At 37.0% G+C, this 26766-nt stretch overlaps 1 protein-coding gene and 1 long non-coding RNA gene across 7 annotated transcripts in view; one reads left to right on the top strand and one right to left on the bottom strand.

Annotated features, from left to right (window-relative positions):
* LOC309659527 overlaps positions 1-26766 on the bottom strand; it is a 381336-nt gene that overhangs the window by 255016 nt on the left and 99554 nt on the right. The gene's annotated exons all lie outside the window — the stretch shown is intronic.
* Positions 1-26766, top strand: part of HACL1 (2-hydroxyacyl-CoA lyase 1) — a 47568-nt gene that overhangs the window by 808 nt on the left and 19994 nt on the right. For 2 of the 6 annotated variants that reach the window (XR_014262829.1, XM_082459302.1), the window contains exons 3-12: positions 1800-1840; positions 3138-3218; positions 4292-4364; positions 5333-5410; positions 6368-6462; positions 8072-8184; positions 11540-11675; positions 15344-15449; positions 17664-17747; positions 18696-18797. Coding sequence is in view for 5 of the 6 variants with exons in the window: in XM_082459302.1 (XP_082315428.1) it covers positions 1800-1840; positions 3138-3218; positions 4292-4364; positions 5333-5410; positions 6368-6462; positions 8072-8184; positions 11540-11675; positions 15344-15449; positions 17664-17747; positions 18696-18797 (909 nt within the window). In the remaining variant the exon portion in view is untranslated. The remainder of the gene's footprint in view (positions 1-1799; positions 1841-3137; positions 3219-4291; positions 4365-5332; positions 5411-6367; positions 6463-8071; positions 8185-11539; positions 11676-15343; positions 15450-17663; positions 17748-18695; positions 18798-26766) is intronic. The other 4 variants (XM_082459303.1, XM_082459306.1, XM_082459304.1 and 1 more) reach the window with 4 other exon arrangements.

The following is a 26766-nucleotide window of genomic DNA, read 5'->3' on the forward strand; positions in this document are numbered from 1 at the left end:
TCCCTATTAGGCTCTGAGCTCCAGGGGGTCACGGATATTATTTCTTCTTGATACATCTGTATCCCCAGTGCGTAGGTAGAGCCTGCACTTGATAGGAGGTCTGGTAGTACCTGCAGGGTGAATGGGTGAAGGCTGTCTCATGTTGTACAGTAGGTGGCTCTGCAAGGTGACGGGTATCACAAATGGTAAAGCCGTGATTGGACTTCAGAGGGGTCCTAAGCCCCAGTCCAGTGCTCATTCCACCTCATTGCCTTGCCAGCCTTCTTGGAGGCTTACTGGAAGCACAAGAAAGGAAGTTAGGACATTTTGCCAACCCAGTCTCATTTCTTCCTAAAGGGCATTTAGCATTTTTCCAGGTTATCTTGTATTTAATTTAGCACCTTCCCTGTCTTCCTGTAATGAGCTGAAGTGCAGTTTAAAAATAAAAACTAACCATATGAAGGCCATAAAGGAAATTTCAACAAATCTCCAAGGATTGGAAACAAACAGTATATGTGACCTGACCATATGGAAATAAACTGGAATTCAATTACAGAAAGATAGAAAATCCCCAAACATTTGGAAATTCAATACGTTTGAATCCTTTGTAAATATTTGAAAAGATTAATAAAATCAATAATCTTCACGGCAGACTGATTAAGAATAAAAGAGAAAAAATACAAATTACCAGTGTCAGGGGTGAAAAAGGGGATGTCACCATGGACCCTAAATAACCAGTGGGGTGAAGAAGAAATCACAATGGAAAATGAAAACGTTTTGAATTGAATGATGATGATAAGATGAGATCTCAAACATGTAAGCTACAGCTAAAGCAGTTCTTAGAGGAAATAGTTTTAAATGAATCTATACTTAGTAAAGAAGATCAAAAATCAATGCTCTAAGCTTACATATTAAGAAGCTAGAAAAAGAAAACCAAAGTAAACCCAAACTGAAAGTAGTAAAATGGTAAGTACAAAAGCAGAAATTGGGCTTCCCTGGTGGCACAGTGGTTAAGAATCTGCCTGCCAATGCGAGGGACACGTGTTTGAGCCCTGGCCCGGGAAGATCCCACATGCCGCGGAGCAGCTAAGCCCGTGTGCCACAACTACTGAGCCTGAGCTCTAGAGTCCGCAAGCCACAACTACTGAGCCCACGTACCACAACTACTGAGCCCACGTGCCACAACTCCTGAAGCCTGCGCACCTACAGCCCATGCTCCGCAACAAGAGAAGCCACGACAATGAGAAGCTCACACACCGCAACAAAGAGTAGCCCCTGCTCACTGCAACTAGAGAAAGCCCACGCATGGCAACGAAGACCCAACACAGCCAAAAATAAATAAATAAATTTTTTTAAAACAAGCAGAAATCAATGGAAGAGAAAACAAAGAAACAATAGAGAAAAATCAAATCCAAAAATTGGTTCTTTGAAAAGATTAATAAATTTGGTAAATCCCTAGCAAGACTGATGAAGAATAAAAGAGAAAAAACACAAATTATCAATGTTACGAATAAAAAAGACATTCCTATTGATCCTGCAGACGTTTAAGCAATTATAAGATGATACTATTAATAAACTAGATGATATGGACAAATTCCTTGAAAAACTAAAAATTAGAATTAGATGCTTAAACCATTTGAAATTTACAGGTAGAACATTACTTGTTAGAATGAAAAATGTTCCAATTCCCCCTTACTTGAGAGTGAATTATTATATACATACTTTATACATGTATAATACTTAATAATACTTATTACTTAATACAATGTAATACTATAAGAGTCCCAAAATGCTTAAGTCCCAGTGTTTTTTCTTCGTAGGCTTGTTATGCTGCCTCTGCGGTTGGATATCTGACAGGCAGGTAAACTCAAGTCTATGTTTTATCTCAACTTCTTTTTTTAAACTGAGTTATAATTAACATACAGTATTATATTAGTTTTAGGTGTACAACATAGTGATTCAGTAGTTTTATACATTATGAAATGGTCACCACCATAAGACCAGTTCCCATCTATCACCATACAAAGTTGTTACAGTATTATTGACTGTGTTCCTATGCTGTACATTTCATCCTGATGACTTATTTATTTTATAGCTGGCAGTTTATACCTCTTAATCCGCTTCACCTATTTTATCCGTTCTTCCACACACCTCCCCTCTGGCAACCACCAGTTTGTTCTCTGTCTCTGAGTCTATTTTCTGTTCATTGTTTTGTTTTTAAGAGGCCACATGTAAGTGAAATCATATGGTATTTGGTTTTCTCTGTCTAACTTATTTCACTAAGCATAATATCCTCCGAGTCCATCCATGTCGACACAGATGGCAAGATTTCATTCTTTTTTATGGCTGCGTAATATTGTGTGTGTGTATCAATCACATCTTCTTTATCCATTCATCCATGGATGGGCACTGAGGTTGCTTCCATATCTTGGCTATTGTAAATGGTGCTGCATGAACATAGGGGTACATATATCTTTTGGAATTAGTGTTTTTGTTTTCTTCTGATAAATACCCAGAGTGGAATTGCTGGATTGTATGGTAGTTCTATTTTTAGTTTTTTGAGGAAACTCCATACTGTTTTTCACAGTGGCTGCACCAATTTAAAGACTGTCTTAAATAGAGGTTCTTAAGAAATTACTTTATAAATTGAAAATGGCAAGTTGAATTATATGGCGATACCTTTTTCTTCAGTGCTTTAAGCTTAGAAAGTCATCTGGGGTAAAGCATTCAAGTTCAATTTTAAAAATTGGGGCAGAGCACTACATTTCAGAATTACTTTCTGGCAAAGACCAATTTACATTATATATTTATTTGTTAAGAAAATTTTTTAAAACGCTTTTTTTCCATACAGAAATGTAATCATTAGTCAAAAATTTGCTTCTGTATGCAATCAACTTGATTTAGCCCAAATATAATAGGAGCAAAGTATAAAGAGGTTAGTGAAATACAGTGTGAGGTACCTTATTTCTTGCAGGAAGACTGATATAACCTTTTTTTTCTAATTAAAAATATATTCTAATAATTGTTTTACAATTGTAGTAAAGATCTATATATCCTGCCTTTGAAGTCCAAGAAGATGACATTTCACCCTAAAGTGATATGAATCAAGTATTGCATTTGACCTGCTTTTAATAAAATTAATTCTGTTTTGCTTTTAGGCCGGGAGTTTGCCTTGTTGTTTCTGGCCCAGGTCTCATCCATGCTTTGGGTGGTATGGCAAATGCAAACATGAACTGTTGGTAATTACTTAAAACATTTTCTTAAAAATCTCAACGCATGATTTTACCTAGTGGAGCAACCACTGATCTGTGGTGGGAAGACCAGGGGTCAGGTGCTTGAGGAAATGGCTTAGTGAAAAATTGAGAGAGTTAGGAAGAAAATAAGAAAAAAAAATCAACAGCTCTCTTACCTAGAAAAAAAGACTATTAATATTTTGGAATGAATATGTGTATATTCCATATATATATATATGTGAATGTGTGTGTAAGTCTCTTTAAGTGAAGAACTGTTTATCAAAGATCCCAGCTCAATATGCAAGAATGTATTTAATTTTTCACTTGGTCTTGCATAACTAGCAGGATAATTGAAATCTTATATTTATTGAGTTGGCTTTATAAGCAGATTAGTTGCTCTTGCCCTTAATCCCATCTCTGGTTCTTTACCGATTAGATCATGTTAAAGGGGGCTATGTTTTGATCAATTCATAAAATGTTTAAATTTCCTGTGGGAAGGACATTGTTTTCTTTCTTGCCATGTGTTTCCTACTTTTTAGGGTTTGACTTCTTTCGTCCTTCCTACACTTTCTCTTTCTTATCTACTTTAGTGTCTGATAATTTTTGAGTAAGTTTAACTTTGCTGTATCTTTTTTTTTTTCTCCCCAAAGCATAAGAATTTTATTGCTGAGGAATTTTTTTCATTCTGCCATTTCCAAATAGACTCATTTAGGAAAGTGTGACAAAAGTTTTTTCCTTCTCTTAATTTCAAGAATAATAGGAAGGGCATAACAATTCATTTTACATCATCACACCCAGAGGTTTAGAATCAGTATCCAAAAGAGGCAGGGGAGAGAGGGGCATGGAGGAAAAATATTTACTACAAATTACAGATTTTTCCAAAATTGAGGAAGTGTTCTCTCACACGAAGTTGTTTCCTAAATCTTTCTAAATTGGCAGTTTTTAAGGGAAAATGTAATTCTCTCTCTTTCTCTCTTTTTTTAACATTCATTGAGTGTTTATTATTCATTGGGCACTTGCTGAGTACTTTACGTGTTGATCTCATTTGTAATTCTCTTTTAAAAAAATTAATATTTCAGGCCCTTGATTGTGATTGGTGGTTCCTCTGAAAGAAGTCAGGAAACAATGGGGGCCTTCCAGGAGTTTCCTCAGGTACCCAACTCTTAAGATCTTCCCTCTATCATTTAGTAACTAAGTATACTCCATTAAGATTTATGGAGAAGAAATTAAAACTCCTGTCTGCAAAATAAACAATTAAAATAAAAGTACCTGAGATATTTTAAAGGTAATTTTCCTTAACTACAAGAAACTCTCAATGTGGTTATTAAGAAAGCTTAGGTTCTGTTTAGGAGCAATCTTCCAAGAAATACACCTTTTTGACAGAAATTTAAACTCTGAAAATAAGTTCTTCAAAGAGTCAAGAAAATGCAGAAATAAAAATGGTTTGGTACTATCAGACTTTGAGGAAGAGAAAAGTTGAGAGGAAAACTCCTACTCATACCTGTGGGACTAAGACTACCAACTCGTAAGTAGATTTTATATCAAAAAGTATTAAGAGAAACGGTTTCTATGGAATATACAATGCTTCAAAGTACATTAAACAGTGAAAAATTAACACTACTGAATTTATGCCAAACAGCATAACAACAAAATATATAACAGGAAAACTGGCAGAAATGTAAAAATAGATTATTATTGTAATGAGATATAACAGATGAAGTTGTATATTCCTGGCTGTAGAATTTCTGGGTCCAGGGATATACTTACTTACAATTTCAGCAGACAGTGTCAACTTCCCTTCCTATTTATATTCTCACCAGAGTTTATGAGAGTGCCTGTTTTCCTATATTATGGTAGATGCTGGGTATTATCTAACTTTTTTATTTTTGCCAATCTAAGAAATGAAAATTGTGTCTTGTTTTGATTTCCTTCCTGAATCACACCAAGGCGGAGATTTGGTTGTACTTTGAATAGGCTTTTAAGAAACAATCTAGGTAATGCATTTTTCTCCATCCTGCCTCTAAACATAATAGAAAGTAATGGCTTAACATTTTGTCTTCTTTCAGAAGAGTAATATGATACATGAGCTGAATTTTAAGTGATTTTCTTTTCACATATAGGTTGAAGCTTGTAGATTATATAGCAAGTTCTCTGCCCGGCCAAGTAGCATAGAAGCTATTCCCTCTATTATCGAAAAGGTACAGTATTTAATTACAAGCTCTCCAAGTCAGCTGGTTTTTCTCAATTGCTTATACCTGTGTTACTTTTAGTCTCCATAGAATGAGTAGCAATTTGGAATATATTCAGGCAGTTAGCAATGATATTGATAAGTAGCTATGTACATTTTAATATTCACTGTCATTAACTTAAAGAAACAGATAAAATAAATTATTTTGAAAAAATTTCCCCTCTACTTTAGTTTTTAAATTTTTTTTAAATTATGGAAAAGTAAAAAGAAGGATATAATGAAATCCTGGGTACCCTTTCTCTTATGCTTTTGCAAGATTATTTTTGAAAATAATACTTATTAAGTATTATTACTTAAATTACTTAAATTTTTGAAAATTAGTACTTATTACTTAAATTATTTAAGTATTATTACTTAAATTTACTTAAGTTTTTGAAAATTAGTACTTACATTAGTATTAATATAAGACCATCTATTAGTTGATTAAACAGTGTATTATAAATTAGTTTTATATGTGAAGTTACATTTGAGCTGTTTCAAAAACCATGTGTTATAGAAACCATTTGATACATGTTAACAACATCACAGTTTCTGAAACCTTTGCCAAATCATTAGGATTAGGAAGCAGGTGAAAGTAATGTTATAAAGTAAAGACTTGGTAGGCAGAACCTAGTAGATAATTTCTAGGACTAAAGTGTAATAGAGAAAATGAATTTTAAAGCCCTAAGTGCGTATTTTTTCTTATCTCTCCCCTTTTAAACAAAAATATCTTTTAAAATGTATAGAATCAATAGAGAGCATTTCAATGGAATTAAAATTGGTTACTTCTAAGGATGTTGCATCAACTAAGGATGTCGAGAAAAATCAAAATAGTGTTCATTTCACAATTTTAAATTCTCTTTGAGTGGAATGTGATAATAAGGATTGAGATTTTTAAAACATTTTCTTCCATTTGTAATGAACTTAGGCAGTGAGAAGCAGTATTTATGGTCGTCCAGGTGCTTGCTATGTTGACATACCTGCAGATTTTGTGAACCTCCAGGTGAATGTGGATTCTATAAGGTGAGTAATAGTTAACTGGAGTTCTTTCTTAATTGTGTTACCATAATGCTTACCTTTTAAAAAGAATTTACCTAACATTTTATAAGTTAATCTTCAATTTGTCTTAACTTTTGAGGATTTAGTAATTAAACTGAATCCTGGCCAAAGGGCTTAATTCTCTTAATTAAAATGGCATTATTTAGGAATTATTTTGGGGTTTAATTACTACATCAAATACTTGGAGCTTCCCAAACTCCTCATTTGAAATTATTATTTCAGTAACCATAAAAAACTAATCCTCATGTAATATGGTTACTTAGAGTCTTCATGGTATAAAGCAAGAGATGAAGTGACTATTGAAAAATAGTAATTTTCAAATAGTTCTAGTAAGAGCTCAGCATAAAAAATTTTAGTCTGTCTCTGTGATTTAAAAATATTTCGACACCAGATGTTACTATGATTTGCCAAGTTCCCTTATTCCATAAATAAACACTGAGTGAACAATAAGTACAATAAATTGGTATCTAAGTCACGCCTGGTAAGGATGGGTACTTGGGTTAATGCATCACCCTGAGTACCATTTAGCACATTCCTGCTGTCATGGACCTAGTGACTACAGAGAGACAGTGGGCACTTCTGTTCACTCAGGATACCAAGTAGAGGTTTCCATTTGAGAGAGTCAGACAAAAAGGACATCTATTCTTCATAATACCTGAACATGACAATCAAAATAATATTATTGGGGTTGGGGGGAGATGTACCTTAGGTAAGTTAACTCTGTAAGCCTTCTTTAAAATTTTTGTAAAGATTTGGATGTCCTTTTTTGGTATTATATGCCCAAGTTTTGTACAGTATGATGTTTATTAATTAGGATAAATGAACTAAAACTGAGGAGTTGGTGTCTAGAAATACTTAACTATGACAGTTTTAATATTTAATATTTCTTTTACTAATGCATATTGTGGTACTAAAATATTGACTTACTCAGTGAGTGGAAATATAGTGAGGTAGTTAAAAGCATGGACTTTCGAGACAGAACAACCATTTTCAATCCAGTCTTTGCCACATGCCATCTGGGGACCCCAGGCAAATTACCTACTTTTTGAGTTTTTTTTTTTTTTCACAGTAGTGAAACAGAGATAATGGTAATACCTAATCTCATTATTTTGAAAATTAAATAAGGATAAATGGCACATAGTAGGTATGAAATATTAACTTTTAGTATGTTTTTTATTATTACTACAACAACAACTACTACGACAGTGTGCAGCCATTAACTCAGATTTCCTGTCAGTGAATTGCTCCTTTGGTTGTTAGATGATCTTAGGGAATAAATATTAATTTACCAAGTATGATAAGGATATTATGGTTATATAGGAGAAAGTCTTTATCTTTTAATTTTTAAGTCTTGCTGCGGTAATCTACTGTCAAATGGTTTAGGAAGAAATGTATATGTATATTTATGTGTGTATGTGTGAAGCAAATGTGGTAAAATATTAGTAGTTGAATTTACAGGGTGGGCATATGGAGTTTATTATACTATTTTTTCTACCTTTTTATGTATTTGATATTTTCACAATAAAAAAGTTTAAAAGTTGGCCTCCTAATTAACAGAGCTCTTTATTTCCAGGTACGTGGAGTGCTGCATGCCGCCTCCTGTTAGTATGGCAGAAAGCTCTGCTGTATGTATGGCAGCATCTGTTATTAGGAATGCCAAGCAGCCCCTTCTTATCATCGGGAAAGGTAGCATTGAGTGGAACTCTAAATCTTGCTAGGCTTTCAAAAGAATGCTGATTCTGTTTAGAAATTGTCTTCATGATTTATTAGCATCGACTCTAATGTTTGAAATTGGAATAAAAATTCTCTTTATTCATTTAGCATTATTTATTAGTTTTGAAATCATAGAATTATTCTAGAATGCCTGGAATATCACCTATTACATTTCTTTTTTTTTTTTTGTAAATTTATTTAGTTTATTTATTTTTGGCCGCGTTGGGTCTTCGTTGCTGAACGTGGGCTTTCTCTAGTTGTGGCGAGCGGGGGCTACTCTTCGTTGTGTGCAGGCTTCTCATTGTGGTGGCTTCTCTTGTTGCAGATCACGGGCTCTAGGTACGCGGGCTTCAGTAGTTGTGGCACGCGGGCTCAGTAGTTGTGGCTCGTGGGCTCTAGGCACACAAGCTTAAGTGGTTGTGGCACACGGGCTTGGTTGCTCCTTGGCATGTGGGATCTTCCCAGACCAGGGATCGAACCCGTGTTCCCTGCATTGGCAGGTGGATTCTTAACCACTGTGTCACCAGGGAAGTCCCTATTACATTTCTTATGAATAAAATGTGTTTTTTTCTATTATGAAGATTACACATGAATATTATTAAAAATTTGGAAAATCCAGAAGATTAGAAAGAAGAAATCCCTTCATCAAAAGAAGTACTACATTTTAACATGTAGTACTTTTGTATTCCTTTTTGCATGTATATTTTATACATTGTGATCATACTGTATAGACAGTTTTTTTTTAAGTATACAATCTAATATCTTTTAGTATATTTACAAAGTTGTGCATCCATCACCACAATCAATTTTAGAATATTGTCATTACCCTCCCCCAAACCCCACACCCCTTAGCTGTCACCCCAAACCTCCTTAGCCCTCTGCCCCAAGCAACCACGAATCTATTTTCTGTCTCTATAGATTTGCCTATTTGGACACGTCTTTTAAATAGAATCATATAATGTATGATCCTTTGTGACTGACCTTTTTGATTTAGCGTAATGTTTTCAAGGTTCATCCATGTTGTAGCGTGTATCAGTACATCATTTCTTTTTATTGCTGAATAATAGTGATAATATATTTATTATAATTATATATAATATAATAATAAGTGCAATTCATAGTTATTATTGTTATTATTCCATTGTATGGATATACCACATTTAATTTAATCCATTCATAGTTAATGGACATTTGGGATGTTTCCACTTTTGAACTGCTGTGAAAAATGTTGCTATGAACATTCATGTACAAATGTTTGTGTGGATGTATATTTTCAGTTCTCTTCAGTATGTACCTAGGAGTGGGATTGCTGGGTCAAATGGCCACTCTATTAGACAGTTTCATATTATACTTAATTCATTTAACGTTAGAATAACATTTTCTCATGGTCTTAAATTTTTTCCCAAATATTTTTAATGTCCATTCATGTATATACTAATACTTTACTGGCAAATATTTAAATCTTTGCCAGTTTTTGTTTGTGTTTAGAATAGCTGCAACAGACTCGTTTGTACTTAAAGCTTTTTCCATATTTAGGATATAAGATAGATTCCCAGAAAGAAAATTAAGTTAAAATGTATTCATATTTTAAGGCCTTTGGAGCATATTGTCCGATTGCTTTCTCCCAAGGTATTGTACCAATTTATACGCATGTCAGCAATTTATTATAGTATCCATTATATGTTCTAGACCTGAGGGGGCTGTGAATCATCTATGACCATGCTAGTCATTTATCAACTACTTAGGAAATAACTACATAGAAAGTAAAAACAGTTTTAGTAAAAATGGTGGACAACAGAAAAAAATTGAAGTCAGAGCTGAGTTGTGTACAGCTATGTGATATATTAGCTCTGTGACCTTGGCAAAAACTGCTTTGAGTCTCAGTTACCTCACTTGTAAAATAGAGATTAGCTACCTCAACAGTATTGTTACAATTAAACAACAAAATAATAGAGCTCAGTGGATGCTAGTTTTTGTACTTCCTTTAACCACCATTTAATGAGTCTTTATGATAAGGCAGGGATTATAGAAAACATTTGTGAGGTATATAGAGAAATAATGGTTCCTACTTATAAGTAGACAGACCTGGTCACAAATAAGTGGGGTGTGTGTAGAGAGCTGAGGTGGATTCCCAGGGGAAGCAGCAACAATGTTCTTGTGTAGGTGGTGTGGAAAGACAGTTCAGAAGAGATGACGCTGTAGCCACCCCTTGAAAAAATGGGTGACCGGTCACTGAGTGGACACAGAGACCCCACGCAGTCCAGGAAGAGGGAACTGAATGGACAAATATTGAGGCAAGAAGGAGAATAGAAGGAAACTTTCTGGATTAAAAAAAAGGGATTATTTTTCATCCTACATGGATGACAAAAGATTCTAAGGTAGTTTTATAGGGGGGAGCATTAAATTGAATCTGAACATGCTATACTATTTACTGAGACTCAGTAGAGAATTATAAGTTCTGGATATGGAGTAATATTCTACTAACCCTGAGAAAGAGCATAAAGTTAAATAGCTAAAACGATGGCCTTGATGACATTAGAAACGAAATCATTTCTATATTCAAACAGTAAGTTGTTTTCAGTGCCACTGAGGGCATAAAGCATATGGTTATTCTGCAGGCACACAACTGTAAAAACAAATGATGTGACCCATTCGAGTTAGTCCTGTTGTGATCACAGGATTATAGAGCCTATGAAGCAATCTACAGAGCTTTAGAAACATAAGCCCCTTGTTAGAATTTCCATACGCAGACTAGATGACTGTGCAGTCCTGGTTAGCTGGTGGTGGGGAGCAATGTGTGAGGTTGCTCTTCCCTGTCAGTGCAAAGTCCTTCCTTTCCCACCTGCGCCTACCAGTAGATGTGTGTCCAGGGAATTGTGAGTAGTAATCCAATAGGAAAGTAGCATAGAACTGACAATTAAGAGCAGCAAGAGATGTGAAGTGCAACTTTTGTTTGGGGGTAGACGTCGTTCAGAATAATTGATAATATTACTTGGGGGGGGTGGAAATTAGAACTATTGCCCTCTTAAACATTGTAAAATACCAAAGATAAAAACCGTAGTCACAGGACTTCCCTGGTGGTCCAGTGGTTAAGACTCTGCACTTCCACTGCAGGGGAACAGGTTTGATCCCTGGTCGGGGAACTAAGATCCCACGTGCCACGTGGCGTGGCCAAAAAACAAAAACCATAGTCACAATTTGTTTTGAGTTTAAGCCCTGAGCAGGAGAATGTTTGAGAAGTTCTAAAAGCAATTTCACATGAACTATTTTAAGGGTCACAGTGTCTGGAGCTTAACTGACTTGTCCAATACATTTTGATTTCTTGTAGGTGCTGCTTATGCCCGTGCAGAGGAGAGTATCAGGAAATTGGTGGAGCAATGTAAATTGCCATTTCTGCCCACCCCCATGGGAAAGGGTGTTATCCCTGACAACCATCCAAACTGTGTAGGCGCTGCCAGATCCAGGTACGTGGCGCTCCAGATTTTAAATACAATGGCTTGGCAGATTCCAGGCTAATTTAAATTATTTTGTGACTTTACTGAATCTAGGAGAAGTTCTGAAAGAATCACATAATTTTAAGCACATCTGTTTCTTTTTAGACTTTTCAACACTTTAAAGATGTTGTCCTCTATCTCCTGACTCTCATGGTTTCAGATGAGAAATCTGTAGTCATTTGAATCTCTGTCCGCTGATGTAGTTGTCTTTCTGTGGCTCCTTCCAGAATTTTTTTTTATCTTTGTTTCTCAGCAGTTTGATTATGATGTGTCTGGACACGGTTTTCTTTTAGTTTATCCTGTTTGGGGTTCTCTGATCTTCTTGAATCTGTACATTGATACCTTTCACCAAATTTGGAAAGTTTTTGGCCGTTATTTCTTCAAATATTTTTTTCTACACCGATCTCTTTCTCTTTTCTGAAGTAACACAAATATTAGGCATGTTGATATTGTCCCATAGGTCCCTGAATAACTGTTTAATTCTTTTTAATCCTTTTGTCTACTTTATATGTTCTATTTCGCTGCGGAGAATGTTTATCTTCCCATTTATTTCAAGAGTATTTTTGTTTACCTTATGGAACATAGTTATAACAGCTGATTTAAAGTATGTGTTTACTGATTCTAACATCTGGGTCATCAGTACAATTGGCATCTATTCATTATATTTTCTTTTGAAATTGGTTACATTATTCTGGTTCTTTGTGTTTTGAGTAGTTTTGGATTGTATCCTAGAATTTTGAATACTGTGTTGTGAGATTCTAGGTCATACCAAAATCCTCTGTAGAATGCTGATTTTGTTTGTTTGTTTTAGCAAGCAGTTAGCTTGGTTAGATTCAGACTGCAGGTTCTGACTCACTCACTCACTGTGAGCATGGTTCCAGGGTCAGTTGATTTCCAAAGCCTTTGCTATGCTCCTTTGGGTCTGTCCACACATGCCCAGCCCAGGGGTGAGCCCCAGCCCCAGTTCTGGATATAAACATGCTGGTTAATATCCAGAACTAGGGATTCCTTTTCTCTCTTAAGACATAGCCCACCCATTTCCCAGAGTCCCTTTTCCTGGCCCTTGCTGCTACCTTATCGTACCACACAACAGGTGCTGCCTTTGAGGCAAAGTGGCAGGAAAAAAAAGAAAGATGAAAGATAAGGGGGATGCCCCCATATTCTCCAGACCACAGGGGCCCCTTTTCCCAGTTCCTCTTGCCTGAAAAATGAAGTTTCTCTTGGGATTTTAGCTGCTTAGGACTTACCACAGTGCCGCTGTGCTGCCCTCACAGCACAGCTGTGAGAGAGAAATAGAGAAAAAGAAAATTTTGGAGCTTTCCCCCCATGCTCTCAGGCATGCAGGGTCCCTTTTCCTGATCTTCTGGCCAAAAAGACACGGTTTCTCTCCAAGTTTTTGCTTTCCTTTAGTTCTGCAACTAGGACTGCTCTGAATCAAAGCAAAGAGATAAAAGAGGGGAAAACCTTAAAAACTCACCACCTGCATGGGTCACTTCTTTGATCTCGTCCCGGTCCACCTACTGTTGTTTACTTTTCAAAAGCCTCAGGTAGTTGCTTTTTCTAGTTTGTTCAGAGTTTCCACTGTATCAGTGGGAGAGCTAGGCTGGAGTGGGATTACCCAGCCTTGGCTGGCACTGGAAGTCTCTTCTTCTTAGATTTTTTTTTTTTTAATTGACTTCACCTCATTCTTTTTACTGTTTTTTTTTTTGCCCTGCCACATGTGGCATCTTAGTCCCCAACCAGGGATCAAACCCACGCCCCCTGCAGTGGGAGCTTGGAGTCTTATCCACTGGACCGCCAGGGAAGCCCCTCTTCTTTTTAAATTTTTAAAACACACTTTCTGATAAACCATGTGTTTTTTTTTAAATTTCTTTATTATGAAATACTATAAATATACAAACGAAAGAGTAATTTAATGAGCACTATGTAACCACCACTCAACTTTATCAAATATAATATTAAGTAGTATGTGTTGCTTTAAGTTTTTCTTTTAAGAAACAAAAAATTACAGATTTGTTTGTAGTCCCTGCATATCTTACCTGATCCCATTTCCTCCCTCCCTCTCCACAGTTCACCACTGTTCTACATTTGGTAATTTTCATGTTGTCATGCAAACGCTAAATTAATTTTGAGGGGTTTTTAAATGTCATGTTTCCTGTTCAATCTTTAATGTTGCTCATTTAATTCTATTTTAATAAGCTTATACGTTTACTTTTTTCATATTAGTATACATTATACAGTAGCCAAATTAATTATTACAATGTTTTTTTCTTTTAATATACTTTAACTTGGGTTGAGCTGAAGTTTATCTTCATTCCTGTTGAATTTTAAGAAGATAATATTAATGACATTAATAATATAGAAAAGATTGTAAGGGGCTGTAAATAATTGTATCAACAATTTCAGGTATCAACAATTTCAAGTTTTGGAGTATCTATAAGCAAATCTATCCTTCCATTTTCAGTTTTTATCTGTTAGTTAAATTGGGTCCCACAGGACCAAAACAGTATATGAGGATAGCTTTTTTGACTATATAGTTGAAATAATAACTGAATTTCTGTGAAAAATAGCATAAGCCACTGCAGAAGATAAAAGCAAAAAAAAAAAAAACAGATCCTCTTTGGACAAAAGATAAGAAAAATGGGAAATAGCCAAGAAGTAGAAAAAAGAAAACCCACGGCAATTATTATAATAAAAATTATCCTGGAAAAAGGTATGACATTTCAATTGGATCAATAACAATGACAGTTGTGTGCATCATTAGAGCCACATCGGAAACAAAATGATACAGTGTAAAAGCAAGCAAAGATGTGTGAGGTAAACAAAAGGAAAGCAAGGGTTATTAATATCAGAGTGGATATCAAAGTAAATATCAAAAAATTGAAGTTATATTGACAAAAATACTAGGGTATATAAAACTATTAGAAATATACTTGGTGTAATATTTTTTTAAAGCAGTTGGGGAAAGTGAATCAATCATCATAAAAATACCTGCTTCAAGGAATCAATATGAAGTATATATTAAGATTCAAATGAAGATGTGCAACCCAGTACTGTTAATAACAAAGAAAATATCCAGCAGTTGAGAAGAGGTGAAATAAATTTGTGTTCAACAAAATGTGTAGCCTTTAAAATTTGTATTTAAGAAGAACTTAATGATAAAGGAAAACATTTATGATAAGCAAAAGTGCATGAGACAGTATTTAGTATATAAGCTCAACTATATAAAAATACACGTGTAGAAAAAAAGACTAGATGAAATTATGCCAGGATATTAATAATACTTTATAAGTTGATAGTATTATTGGGAGATTTTGGCTTTTTCTTTATACTTTTCTGCTTTTTCCAGATTATCTACAGTATACTTGTATTAATCTTTCTAATGATAAAAAAGTAATAAATGATATAGAATATAGATAAAGTCTTATGGTAGTATTTTCTACTTATTTCATCTTTTGGATTACCATTTAAATAGAATGGTTTCATAAATTATTTCAGTTTGAAAGATCAAATTCTCAAGACCAGTACAAGATCCAAATTATTTAGACTTTTCCAAATACTTTAGAAATTAACTTTAGAATAATTCAAATAAGAATGTAGATATCCTTTTTGTTATATCAGATTTTTCTTTTTAATAGGGCTTTGCAATTTGCTGATGTAATTGTGTTATTTGGTGCCAGATTAAATTGGATTTTACATTTTGGACTGCCTCCAAGATATCAGCCAGATGTGAAGTTTATCCAGGTACTCAAAGAGGAGAGATTAATTGATTGATTGATTGATTTTTGGCTGCGTTGGGTCTTCAGTGCTGCACTTGGGCTTTCTCTAGTTGCAGCGAGCGGGGGCTAATCTTCATTGCGGTGTGCGGGCTTCTCACTGCAGTGGCTTCTCTTGTTGTGGAGCACAGGCTCTAGGCGCACAGGCTTCAGGAGTTGTTGTACGCAGGCTCAGTAGTTGTGGCTTGCAGGCTCTAGAGCGCAGGCTCAGTAGTTGTGGCTTGCAGGCTCTAGAGCGCAGGCTCAGTAGTTGTGGCACACGGGCTTAGTTGCTCCTTGGCATGTGGGATCTTCCCGGACCAGGGCTCGAACCCACGTCCCCTGTATTGGCAGGTGGATTCTTAACCACTGTGCCACCAGGGAAGTCCTAAGAGGAGAGATTTAAAATCAGAGCTATGTGTAGTTTATTATTGTCTCAGCCGTTATCAGCTCACTTTCTTTTTGACTTTTGTAAAGAACTGTTTCTCTTTTTACAAAAGTAGAATTTTATAAATTGTCTGGCATAATTACAGGTACCAAAGTAAGCTGCCTTTTCAAGCCTATGAAACATAATGTACCACTTTACTGCTAACCAGAAAACCTTTCAAAATCAAGTTTTAAATAGTTTGAAAAGCATAATTTGCCTCTTCTTCATAGTTCAAGTATATTTAAAGGTAGACAAAAGAGGTTCAAGTAGGAGGTAGATTAGAACAAAACATTCAGTATTGTTAGGGATCAAGTTATTCTTTTAGATTCCAAAACCTTCAAACACCCTTTGGCTGGAAATCTCTAAACAATGGTGCTAAAACTATGTGTTTGGAATAAGCTCTTGTATCTTTATGACCCCTCTTTATAAACCAGTTTCCTTACTGATGTGAAAAGTACTGCCTACAAACCTGTTTGCCCTACACAGATTGTGTGAAGGTATTTTAATGGCCTCGCTGCAATTGCTGTCTTCTCCCTGCTTACCTTTTACTTCCTAAGTCAGCTTCTGATAGGGGCCGTTGAAAACTAAAACCACAAACAAGCAAGACCTGGATTGTACTGGAAGATGCTGCCTCTTGATTACAGAATAAAGTGCATCCCCTTTGGTGTGCCTAAATTACTTTTCCTTGAAGAAGCTGTTTTCCATGAAGCTTGCCCATGGCCATCCAGAAATGGAGCTTCTGAGTAAATAGGACGTAATCATGCCGGACGTAATCATGCCGTTCCCTGGGAGTGGGTCTCAAAATGTGGTTCCTGGACCAGCAGCATCAGCACCTCCTGGGAAACCTGTTAGAAATGTACATTTTTGGGCCCACCCCAGACCTCTTGAGGTCAGAAACTCTGAGGTGGATTCTTGCAGTCTGCGGCTTAACAGGCCTACCGGGCGGTTCTGATATATGCTGAAATTTGAGAACTCCTGCTCTGAATAAGAATTCCAGGGTAATTAAGTAGAACCTTATTATTCATTACATTCAAAACTGTAATTGATCAAGTCAAATGCATTCCTGTGAGTATAGTGGAACAATACTAAAGTTCTACAGAGTAGATTTTTTTTTTTAATTTTTATTTATTGATTTTTGGCTGTGTTGGGTCTTCGTTGCTGCACACGGGCTTTCTCTAGTTGCAGCGAGCGGGGGCTACTCTTCATTGCGGTGTGCAGGCTTCTCACTGCGGTGGCTTCTCATTGCAGAGCACGGGCTCTAGGTGCGCGGGCTTCCGTAGGTGTGGCACGCAGGCTCAGTAGTTGTGGCTCGTGGGCTCTAGAGCGCAGGATCAGTATTTGTGCCCCACGGGCTTAGTTGCTCCTTGGCATGTGGGATCTTCCCGGACCAGGGCTCGAACCCACATCCCCTGCATTGGCAGGCGGATTCTTAACCACAGCGCCACCAGGGAAGTCCCCGGAGTAGATTTTAAAATGAGGGAAGATAGTGAGGTTTCTTTTTTTTTTTTAAGAACAATTACACAAGGTTTAATAAAATTTTAAATGTTCAAGCCTAACTGACACAGCAATTTTACTTCTTGAAGTGATAGTGAGGTTTCTATACTAGCTATGATACTCATATAGTTCCGTGGATTTATTCTTTTATCAAGGAACTTCTTGAATATCAAATCTTAATCATATGCTTATGTGTAACATGCACAGTCCATTTATTGTCTTAATTCTTAAAGATTTTTAAGAATAAACACAGCTTGTTCTTTATCCTTGCCTCTTTTTTAGGTTGATATCTGTGCAGAAGAGTTGGGGAATAATGTAAGACCTGCTGTGACCTTGCTAGGAGACATAAATGCTGTTACTAAACAGGTGAGAGATTTTGCCTGGGTTTTAGTTTATGTGGCTTGGTCTTTACGGAAGTCAGTTCTTGAAAATGTTTCAGTCTTGATTCACTTGGTGACAGGTCTATTAATATCTATTTTAAATAAAATTTATGATGGAAAGCTATTCTTAAATATAACTATGGAACTTGGTAAATCCAGCTCCTTATGTATAGATAATTTGTATGTGGGTAAGTTAAGCATTTTTGAAAGGTGATTGAAAATTTAAAGGCATTCAGCCGGCAAACTGATTTCAGCTATCTGAAAGATTATAATACAGCTTCCAGAGGAATTGAACTTACAGCCAAGAAATGGCTTTATGTACTGGAAAAAATCTAACTTAGTATTTCTTTAGGCAATAAAGAGATTTTTACTCTTCAAACTGTAATCAGTAACTTGTCTAGATTCTTATTATTTGTATATAATTTATACATTTCACTGTGACAGACAAAATGTAGGCACATTTGTCCCATGACTTTGGATACAAATTGGTATCATTATCATGATTATACAAAATTAGGATGTAATCCCCAATATTAAAACACTCTGGAGCATTTGGTCTGTATCATGGGAATCCCTGGGTATTGGGGCTATGAGTCTTCTTGCAGGGGTTCTTTGGCAGGGTGATTTTCCTTCTATTGTCAGAGGCAGAGGAAGGCTTACGAGCCCCCCTGCCTGTGAAGTATGGAGGGGGTTACAGTTCTGCTTTGTCTTATGGGATCCCAGTTACTGGTAGAAGTCATCACTGAACCAAGCAGAAGCTTTCCGTGGTACCTATTTATCTTCTATCAGTTGTTTACTGCCCAGAGGAAAAACAGAGTATGAGTGATGTGAAAGGTAGGATAGTGTAGCTGTATTGTCTTTTTTACAAGAGATTTTTATGCTAATATGATTTAAGTTTATTTTCAAAAAGGAAAGAAAGTTTCTGGTTTTTTAGCTTTTAGAACAATTTGAGAAAACACCATGGCAGTATCCTCCTGAGAGCAAGTGGTGGAAAATTCTGAGAGAAAAAATGAAGAGCAATGAAGCTTTATCCAAGGTAATATGGGACCCAGTGAAACTCAAGAACACTTCAGGTCCATGGTTGAGTTAGTTCTGTCATATCATGACATTTGCATTCCTAAAATCACAATGTGTAAGATACACACACACACACACACACACACACACATTCATATATGTATTACAATAAATATGGCACCTGAAGTTTCTTGTGGAAGTGGGCATTGGAAAGGTTATAGCTCGTGAGTTACTGTGAAGCAGTGGAAAGAGGGGATCTGACATTGGACAGAGAGTCGTAAGAGCCAATGTGGATGGGTGTGGTTCCTTGTCCTCAGTTTCACCTTGGCACCAAATCACGAGAGATCTTTTGGAACCTTAAATCCTGGGGCATGTTGGGGCATGTTTGTCCTGTAAGATATAAGATCTCCAAGGCATGCATTTATAATAGACAGGTGTTTCATCAAAACTGAAAATTTGATCTAATGTATAGCCACCTTTTTCTTTTTTTTTAATTTCTGCTTTATTGAGGTATAATTTTTCTAATTTATTTATTTATTTATTTTTGGCCACATTGGGTCTTTGTTGCTGCGCGCGGGCTTTCTCTAGTTGCGGTGAGCGGGGGCTACTCTTCCTTGTGGTGCGCGGGCTTCTCATTGTGGTGGCTTCTCTTTGTTGCGGAGCACGGACTCTAGGTGCTTGGGCTTCAGTAGTTGCAGCACGTGGGCTCAGTAGTTGTGGCTCATGGACTCTAGAGCACAGGCTCAGTAGTTGTGATGCACGGTCTTAGTTGCTCTGCGACATGTGGGATCTTCCCGGACCAGGGCTCAAAGCCGTGTCCCCTGCATTGGCAGGCAGATTCTTAAGTACTGAGCCACCAGGGAAGTCCCTATGGAGGTGTAATTGACGTATAAAATGGTAAGATATTTAAAGGTACATCATGGTGCATTGATAAACACACTGTGAAAGAGTTCGCCCCATCTAGTTAGTTAACACATCCATCCCCTCACGTTTATTTCATTTCACTTCATTTCATTTTATATTAGTGAGACCATTTGTAGCTTTCTTTTTCAATTAACTTTTGTATCACTGCTGGAAATTCTTTTGCAACTTCCTCATCTGCATTCATGGCTCTGCCTGATAGCTGAAGGCTTTAGAATTTATAGTAATGTATGAAACTACCAAACCATCCACTGTTAGCACTAAAATGAGCCACTTCTGCAGGATTTGGCAATTTTTGTTTAAAGTCTTTGTATATGGATAGTGTTTCCTCTTTGATTGTGAGAAAAGTTGTTCCTGATTTTTTTTTAACATCTTTATTGGAGTATAATTGCTTTACAGTGGTGTGTTAGTTTCTTCTTTATAACAGAGTGAATCAGTTATACATATACATATGTCCCCATATCTCTTCCCTCTTGTGTCTCCCTCCCTCCCACCCTCCCTATCCCACCCCTCTAGGTGGTCACAAAGCACCGAGCTGATCTCCCCGTGCTATGCGGCTGCTTCCCACTAGCTATCTATTTTACGTTTGGTAGTGTATATATGTCCATGCCACTCTCTCACTTTGTCCCAGCTTAACCTTCCCCCTCCCCGTATCCTCAAGTCCATTCTCTAGTAGGTCTGTGTCTTTATTCCCGTCTTGCCCCTAGGTTCTTCATGACCATTTTTTTTTCTTTTTTGGATTCCGTATATATGTGTTAGTGTACGGTATTTCTTTTTCTCCTTCTGACTTACTTCACTCTCTATGACAGACTCTAGGTCCATCCACCTCACTACAAATAACTCAGTTTCATTTCTTTTTATGGCTGAGTAATATTCCATTGTATATATGTGCCACATCTTCTTTATCCATTCATCTGTTGATGGACACTTAGGTTGTTTCCATGTCCTGGCTATTGTAAATAGGGCTGCAACGAACATTTTGGTGCATGACTCTTTTTGAATTATGGTTTTCTCAGGGTATATGCCCAGTAGTGGGATTGCTGGGTCGTATGGTAGTTCTATTTTTAGTTTTTTAAGGAACCTCCATAGTGTTCTCCATAGTGGCTGTATCAATTTACATTCCCACCAACAGTGCAAGAGGCTTCCCTTTTCTCCACACCCTCTCCAGCATTTATTGTTTCTAGATTTTTTGATGATGGCCATTCTGACCGGTGTGAGATAATATCTCACTGTAGTTTTGATTTGCATTTCTGTAATGATTAATGATGTTGAACATTCTTTCATGTGTTTGTTGGCAATTTGTATATCTTCTTTGGAGAAATGTCTGTTTAGGTCTTCTGCCCATTTTTGGATTGGCTTGTTTGTTTTTTTCATGTTGAGCTGCATGAGCTGCTTGTAAATTTTGGAGATTAATCCTTTGTCAGTTGCTTCATATGCAAATATTTTCTCCCATTATGAGGGTTGTCATTTCGTTCTTGTTTATGGTTTCCTTTGCTGTGCAAAAACTTTTAAGTTTCATTAGGTCCCATTTGTTTATTTTTGTTTTTATTTCCATTTGCCTAGGAGGTGGGTCAAAAAGGACCGTGCTGTGATTTATGTCATAGAGTGTTCTGCCTATGTTTTCCTCTAAGAGTTTGATAGTGCCTGGCCTTACATTTAGGTCTTTAATTCATTTTGAGTTTATTTTTGTGTATAGTGTTAGAGAGTGTTCTAATTTCGTTCTTTTACCTGTAGCTGTCCAGTTTTCCCAGCACCACTTCTTGAAGAGGCTGTCTTTTCTCCACTGTATATTCTTGCCTCCTTTATCAAAGATAAGGTGACCATATGTGTATGGGTTTATCTCTGGGCTTTCTATCTTGTTCCATTGATCTATATTTCTGTTTGTGTGCCAGTACCATACTGTCTTGATTACTGTAGCTTTGTAGTATAGTCTGAAGTCAGGGAGCCTGATTCCTCCAGCTCCGTTTTTCTTTCTCCATATCGCTTTGGCTATTCAGGGTCTTTTGTGTTTCCATACAAATTGTGAAATTTTTTGTTCTAGTTCTGTGAAAAATGCCATTGGTAGTTTGATAGGGATTGCATTGAATCTGTAGATTGCTTTGGGTAGTAGAGTCATTTTCACAATGTTGATTCTTCCAATCCAAGAACATGGTATATCTCTCCATCTATTTGTATCATCTTTAATTTCTTTCATCAGTGTCTTATAATTTTCTGCATACAGGTCTTTTGTCTCCTTAGGTAGGTTTATTCCTAGGTATTTTATTCTTTTTGTTGCAGTGGTAAATGGGAGTGTTTTCTTAATTTCACTTTCAGATTTTTCATCATTAATGTATAGGAATGCAAGAGATTTCTGTGCATTAATTTTGTATTCTACTACTTTACCAAATGCATTGATTAGCTCTAGTAGTTTTCTGGTAGCATCTTTAGGATTCTCTATGTATAATATCATGTCATCTGCAAACAGTGACAGCTTTACTTCTTCTTTTCCGATTTGGATTCCATTTATTTCTTTTTCTTCTCTGATTGCTGTGGCTAAGACTTCCAAAACTATGTTGAATAATAGTAGTGAGAGTGGGCAACCTTGTCTTGTTCCTGATCTTAGTGGAAATGGTTTCAGTTTTTCTCCATTGAGGACGATGTTGGCTGTGGGTTTGTCATATATGGCCTTTATTATGTTGAGGAAAGTTCCCTCTATGCCTACTTTCTGGAGGGTTTTTATCATAAATGGGTGTTGAATTTTGTCAAAAGCTTTCTCTGCATCTATTGAGATGATCATATGGTTTTTCTCCTTCAGTTTATTAATGTGGTGTATCACATTGATTGATTTGCATATATTGAAGAATCCTTGTATTCCTGGGATAAACCCCAGTTGATCATGGTGTATGATCCTTTTAATGTGCTGTTGGATTCTGTTTGCTAGTATTTTGTTGAGGATTTTTGCATCTATGTTCATCAGTGATATTGGCCTGTAGTTTTCTTTCTTTGTGACATCTTTGTCTGTTTTTGGTATCAGGGTGATGGTGGCCTTGTAGAATGAGTTTGGGAGTATTCCTCCCTCTGCTATATTTGGAAGAGTTTGATAAGGATAGGTGTTAGCTCTTCTCTACATGTTTGATAGAATTCGCCTGTGAAGCCATCTGGTCCTGGACTTTTGTTTGCTGGAATATTTTAAATCACAGTTTCAATTTCAGTGTTTGTGATTGGTCTGTTCATATTTTCTACTTCTTCCTGGTTCAGTCTCGAAAGGTTGTGCATTTCTAAGAATTTGTCCATTTCTTCCAGGTTGTCCATTTTATTGGCATATAGTTGCTTGTAGTAATCTCACATCATCCTTTGTATTTCTGCAGTGTCAGTTGTTTCTTCTCCTTTTTCATTTCTAATTCTGTTGATTTGCGTCTTCTCCCTTTTTTTCTTGATGAATCTGGCTAATGGTTTATCAATTTTGTTTATCTTCTCAAAGAACCAGCTTTTAGTTTTATTGATCTCTGCTATCATTTCCTTTATTGCTTTTTCATTGATTTCTGATCTGATCTTCATGATTTCTTTCCTTCTGCTAACTTTGGCGTTTTTTTGTTCTTTCTCTAATTGCTTTAGGTGTAAGGTTAGGTTGTTTATTTGAAATGTTTCATGTTTCTTGAGGTAAGATTGTATTGCTATAAACTTCCCTCTTAGAACAGTTTTTGCTGCATCCCATAGGTTTTGGGTTGTTGTGTTTTCATTGTCATTTGTCTCTAGGTATTTTTTTATTTCCTCTTTGATTTCTTCAATAATCTCTTGGTTATTTAATAGTGTATTGTTTAGCCTCCATGTGTTTGTATTTTTTACAGATTTTTTCCTGGAATTGATATCTAGTCTCATAATGTTGTGGTCAAAAAAGATACTTGATGCGATTTCAGTTTTCTTAAATTTACCAAGCTTGATTTGTGACCCAAGATATGATCTATCCTGGAGAATGTTCCATGAGCACTTGAGAAGAAAGTGTATTCAGTTGTTTTTGTATGGAATGTCGTATAAATATCAATTAAGTCCATCATGTTTAATGTATCGTTTAAAGCTTGTGTTTCCTTATTTATTTTCATTTTGGATGATCTGTCCATTGGTGAAAGTGGGGTGTTTAAGTCCCCTACTATTATTGTGTTACTGTCGATTTCCCCTTTTATGGCTGTTAGCATTTGCCTTGTGCATTGAGATGCTCCTATGTTGGGTGCCTAAATATTTAAAATTGTTATATCTTCTTCTTGGATTGATCCCTTCATCATTATGTAGTGTCCTTCTTTATCTCTTGTAATAGTCTTTATTTTAAAGTCTGTTTTGTCTGGTATGAGAATTGCTCCTCCAGCTTTCTTTTGATTTCCATTTGCATGGAATATCTTTTTCCATCCCCTCACTTTCAGTCTGTATGTGTCCCTAGGTCTGAAGTGGGTCTCTTGTAGACAGCATATATACAGGTCTTGTTTTTGTATACATTCAGCCAGTCTATGTGTTTTGGTTGGAGCATTTAATCCATTTACATTTAAGGTAATTATCAATACGTATGTTCCTATTACCATTTTCTTTATTGTTTTGGGTTTGTTATTGTAGGTCTTTTCCTTCTCTTGTGTTTCCTGCCTAGAGAAGTTCCTTTAGCATTTGTTGTAAAGCTGGTTTGGTGGTGCTGAATTCTCTTAGCTTTTGCTTGTCTGTAAAGGTTTTAATTTCTCCATCAAATCTGAATGAGATCCTTGCTGGGTAATCTTGGTTGTAGGTTATTCTCCTTCATCACTTTAAATATGTCCTGCCACTCCATTCTGGCTTGCAGAGTTTCTGCTGAAAGATCAGCTGTTATCCTTATGGGCATTCCCTTGTGTGTTATTTGTTGTTTTTCCCTTGCTGCTTTTAATATTTTTTCTTTGTATTTAGTTTTTGATAGTTTGATTAATATGTGTCTTGGTGTGTTTCTCCTTGAATTTATCCTGTATGGGACTCTCTGTGCTTCCTGGACTTGATTAACTATTTCCTTTCCCATATTAGGGAAGTTTTCAACTATAATCTCTTCAAATATTTTCTCAGTCCTTTTCTTTTTCTCTTCTTCTTCTGGGACCCCTATAATTCAAATGTTGGTGTGTTTAATGTTGTCCCAGAGGTCTCTGAGACTGTCCTCAATTCTTTTCATTCTTTTTTTCTTTATTCTGCTCTGCAGTAGTTATTTCCACTATTTTATCTTCCAGGTCACTTATCCGTTCTTCTGCCTCAGTTATTCTGCTATTGATCCCTTCCAGAGAATTTTTCATTTCATTTATTGTGTGGTTCTTCACTGTTGTGTGCTCTTTAGTTCTTCTAGGTTCTTGTTAAACGTTTCTTGTATTTTCTTCATTCTATTTACAAGATTTTGGATCATCTTTACTATGATTATTCTGAATTCTTTTTCAGGTAGACTGCCTGTTTCCCCTTCATTTGTTAGGTCTGGTGGGTTTTTGCCTTACTCCTTCATCTGCTGTGAGTTTCTCTGTCTTCTCATTTTGCTTAACTTACTGTGTTTGGGGTCTCCTTTTCGCAGTCTGCAGGTTCATAGTTCCTGTTGTTTTTGGTGTCTGTCCCCAGTGGCTAAGGTTGGTTCAGTGGGTTTTGTAGGCTTCCTGGTGGAGGGGACTAGTGCCTGTGTTCTGGTGGATGAGGCTGGATCTTGTCTTTCTGGTGGGCAGGTCCACGTCTGGTGGTGTGTTTTGGGGTGTCTGTGGCCTTATTGTGATTTTAGGCAGCCTCTCTGCTAATGGAGGGGGTTGTATTGCTGTCTTGCTAGTTGTTTGGCATAGGGTGTCCAGCACTGTAGCTTGCTGGTCGTTGAGTGGAGCTGGGTCTTGTTGTTGAGATGGAGATCCCTGGAGATTTTTGCCATTTGATATTACGAGGAGCTGGGAGGTCTCTCGTGGACCAGTGTCCTGAACTAGGCTCTCCCACCTCAGAGGCACAGCCTTGACACCTGGCTGGAGCACCAAGAGCCTGTCATCCATGTGGCTCAGAATAAAAGGGAGAAAAAAAGGAAAGAAGAAGATAAAATAAAATAAAATAAAATAATTAAAATAAAAAATTATTAAAAAAATTTTCTTAAAGTAATAAAAGAAAAGAGAGAAAGAAAGAAGAGAGCAACCAAACCAAAAAAAAAATCCACCAATGATAACAAGTGCTAAAAATGATACTAAAAAGAAAAAAAAGGACAGACAGAACCCTAGGACAAATGGTAAAAGCAAAGCTATACAGACAAAATCACACACAGAAGCATATGCATACACACTCACAAAAAGAGAAAAAGGGAAAAAAATATGTATATCATTGCTCCCAAAGTCCACCTCCTCAATTTGGGATGATTCGTTGTCTGTTCAGGTATTCCACAGATGCAGGGTGCATCAGATTGATTGTGGAGATTTTATCTGCTGCTTCTGAGGCTGCTGGGAGAGACTTCCCTTTCTCTTCTTTGTTCGCACAGCTCCTGGGGTTCCGCTTTGGATTTGGACCACCTCTGCATGTAGGTCACCTGAGGGCATCTGTTCTTCGCTCAGACAGGACGGGGTTAAAGGAGCAGCTGCTTCAGGGGCTCTGGCTCACTCAGGCCAGAGGAGGGAGGGGTACGGAGTATGGGGTGAGCCTGCGGCAGCAGAGGCCAGTGTGACGTTGCACCAGCCTGAGGCGTGCCGTGCATTCTCCCGGGGAAGTTGTCCCTGGATCACGGGACCCTGGCAGTGGTGGGCTGCACAGGCTCCTGGGAGGGGAGGTGTGGATAGTGACCTGTGCTCGCACACAGGCTTCTTGGTGGCTGCAGCAGCAGCCTTAGTGTTTCATGCCCGCCTGTGGGGTCCACGCTGATAGCCGCGGCTTGTGCCCGTCTCTGCAGCTCCTTTAAGCGGTGCTCTTCATCCCCTCTCCTCGCGCACCAGGAAACAAAGAGGCAAGAAAAAGTCTCTTGCCTCTTTGGCAGCTCCAGACCTTTTCCCGGACTCCCTCCCAGCTAGCTGTGGCGCACTAGCCCCCTTCAGGCTGTGTTCACGCCAACCCCAGTTCTCTCCTTGGGATCCGACCTCTGAAGCCCGAGC

Source organism: Balaenoptera physalus (assembly GCF_965194825.1).
Source record: "Balaenoptera physalus genome assembly, chromosome: 4".
NCBI classification, from domain to species: Eukaryota; Metazoa; Chordata; class Mammalia; order Artiodactyla; family Balaenopteridae; genus Balaenoptera; species Balaenoptera physalus.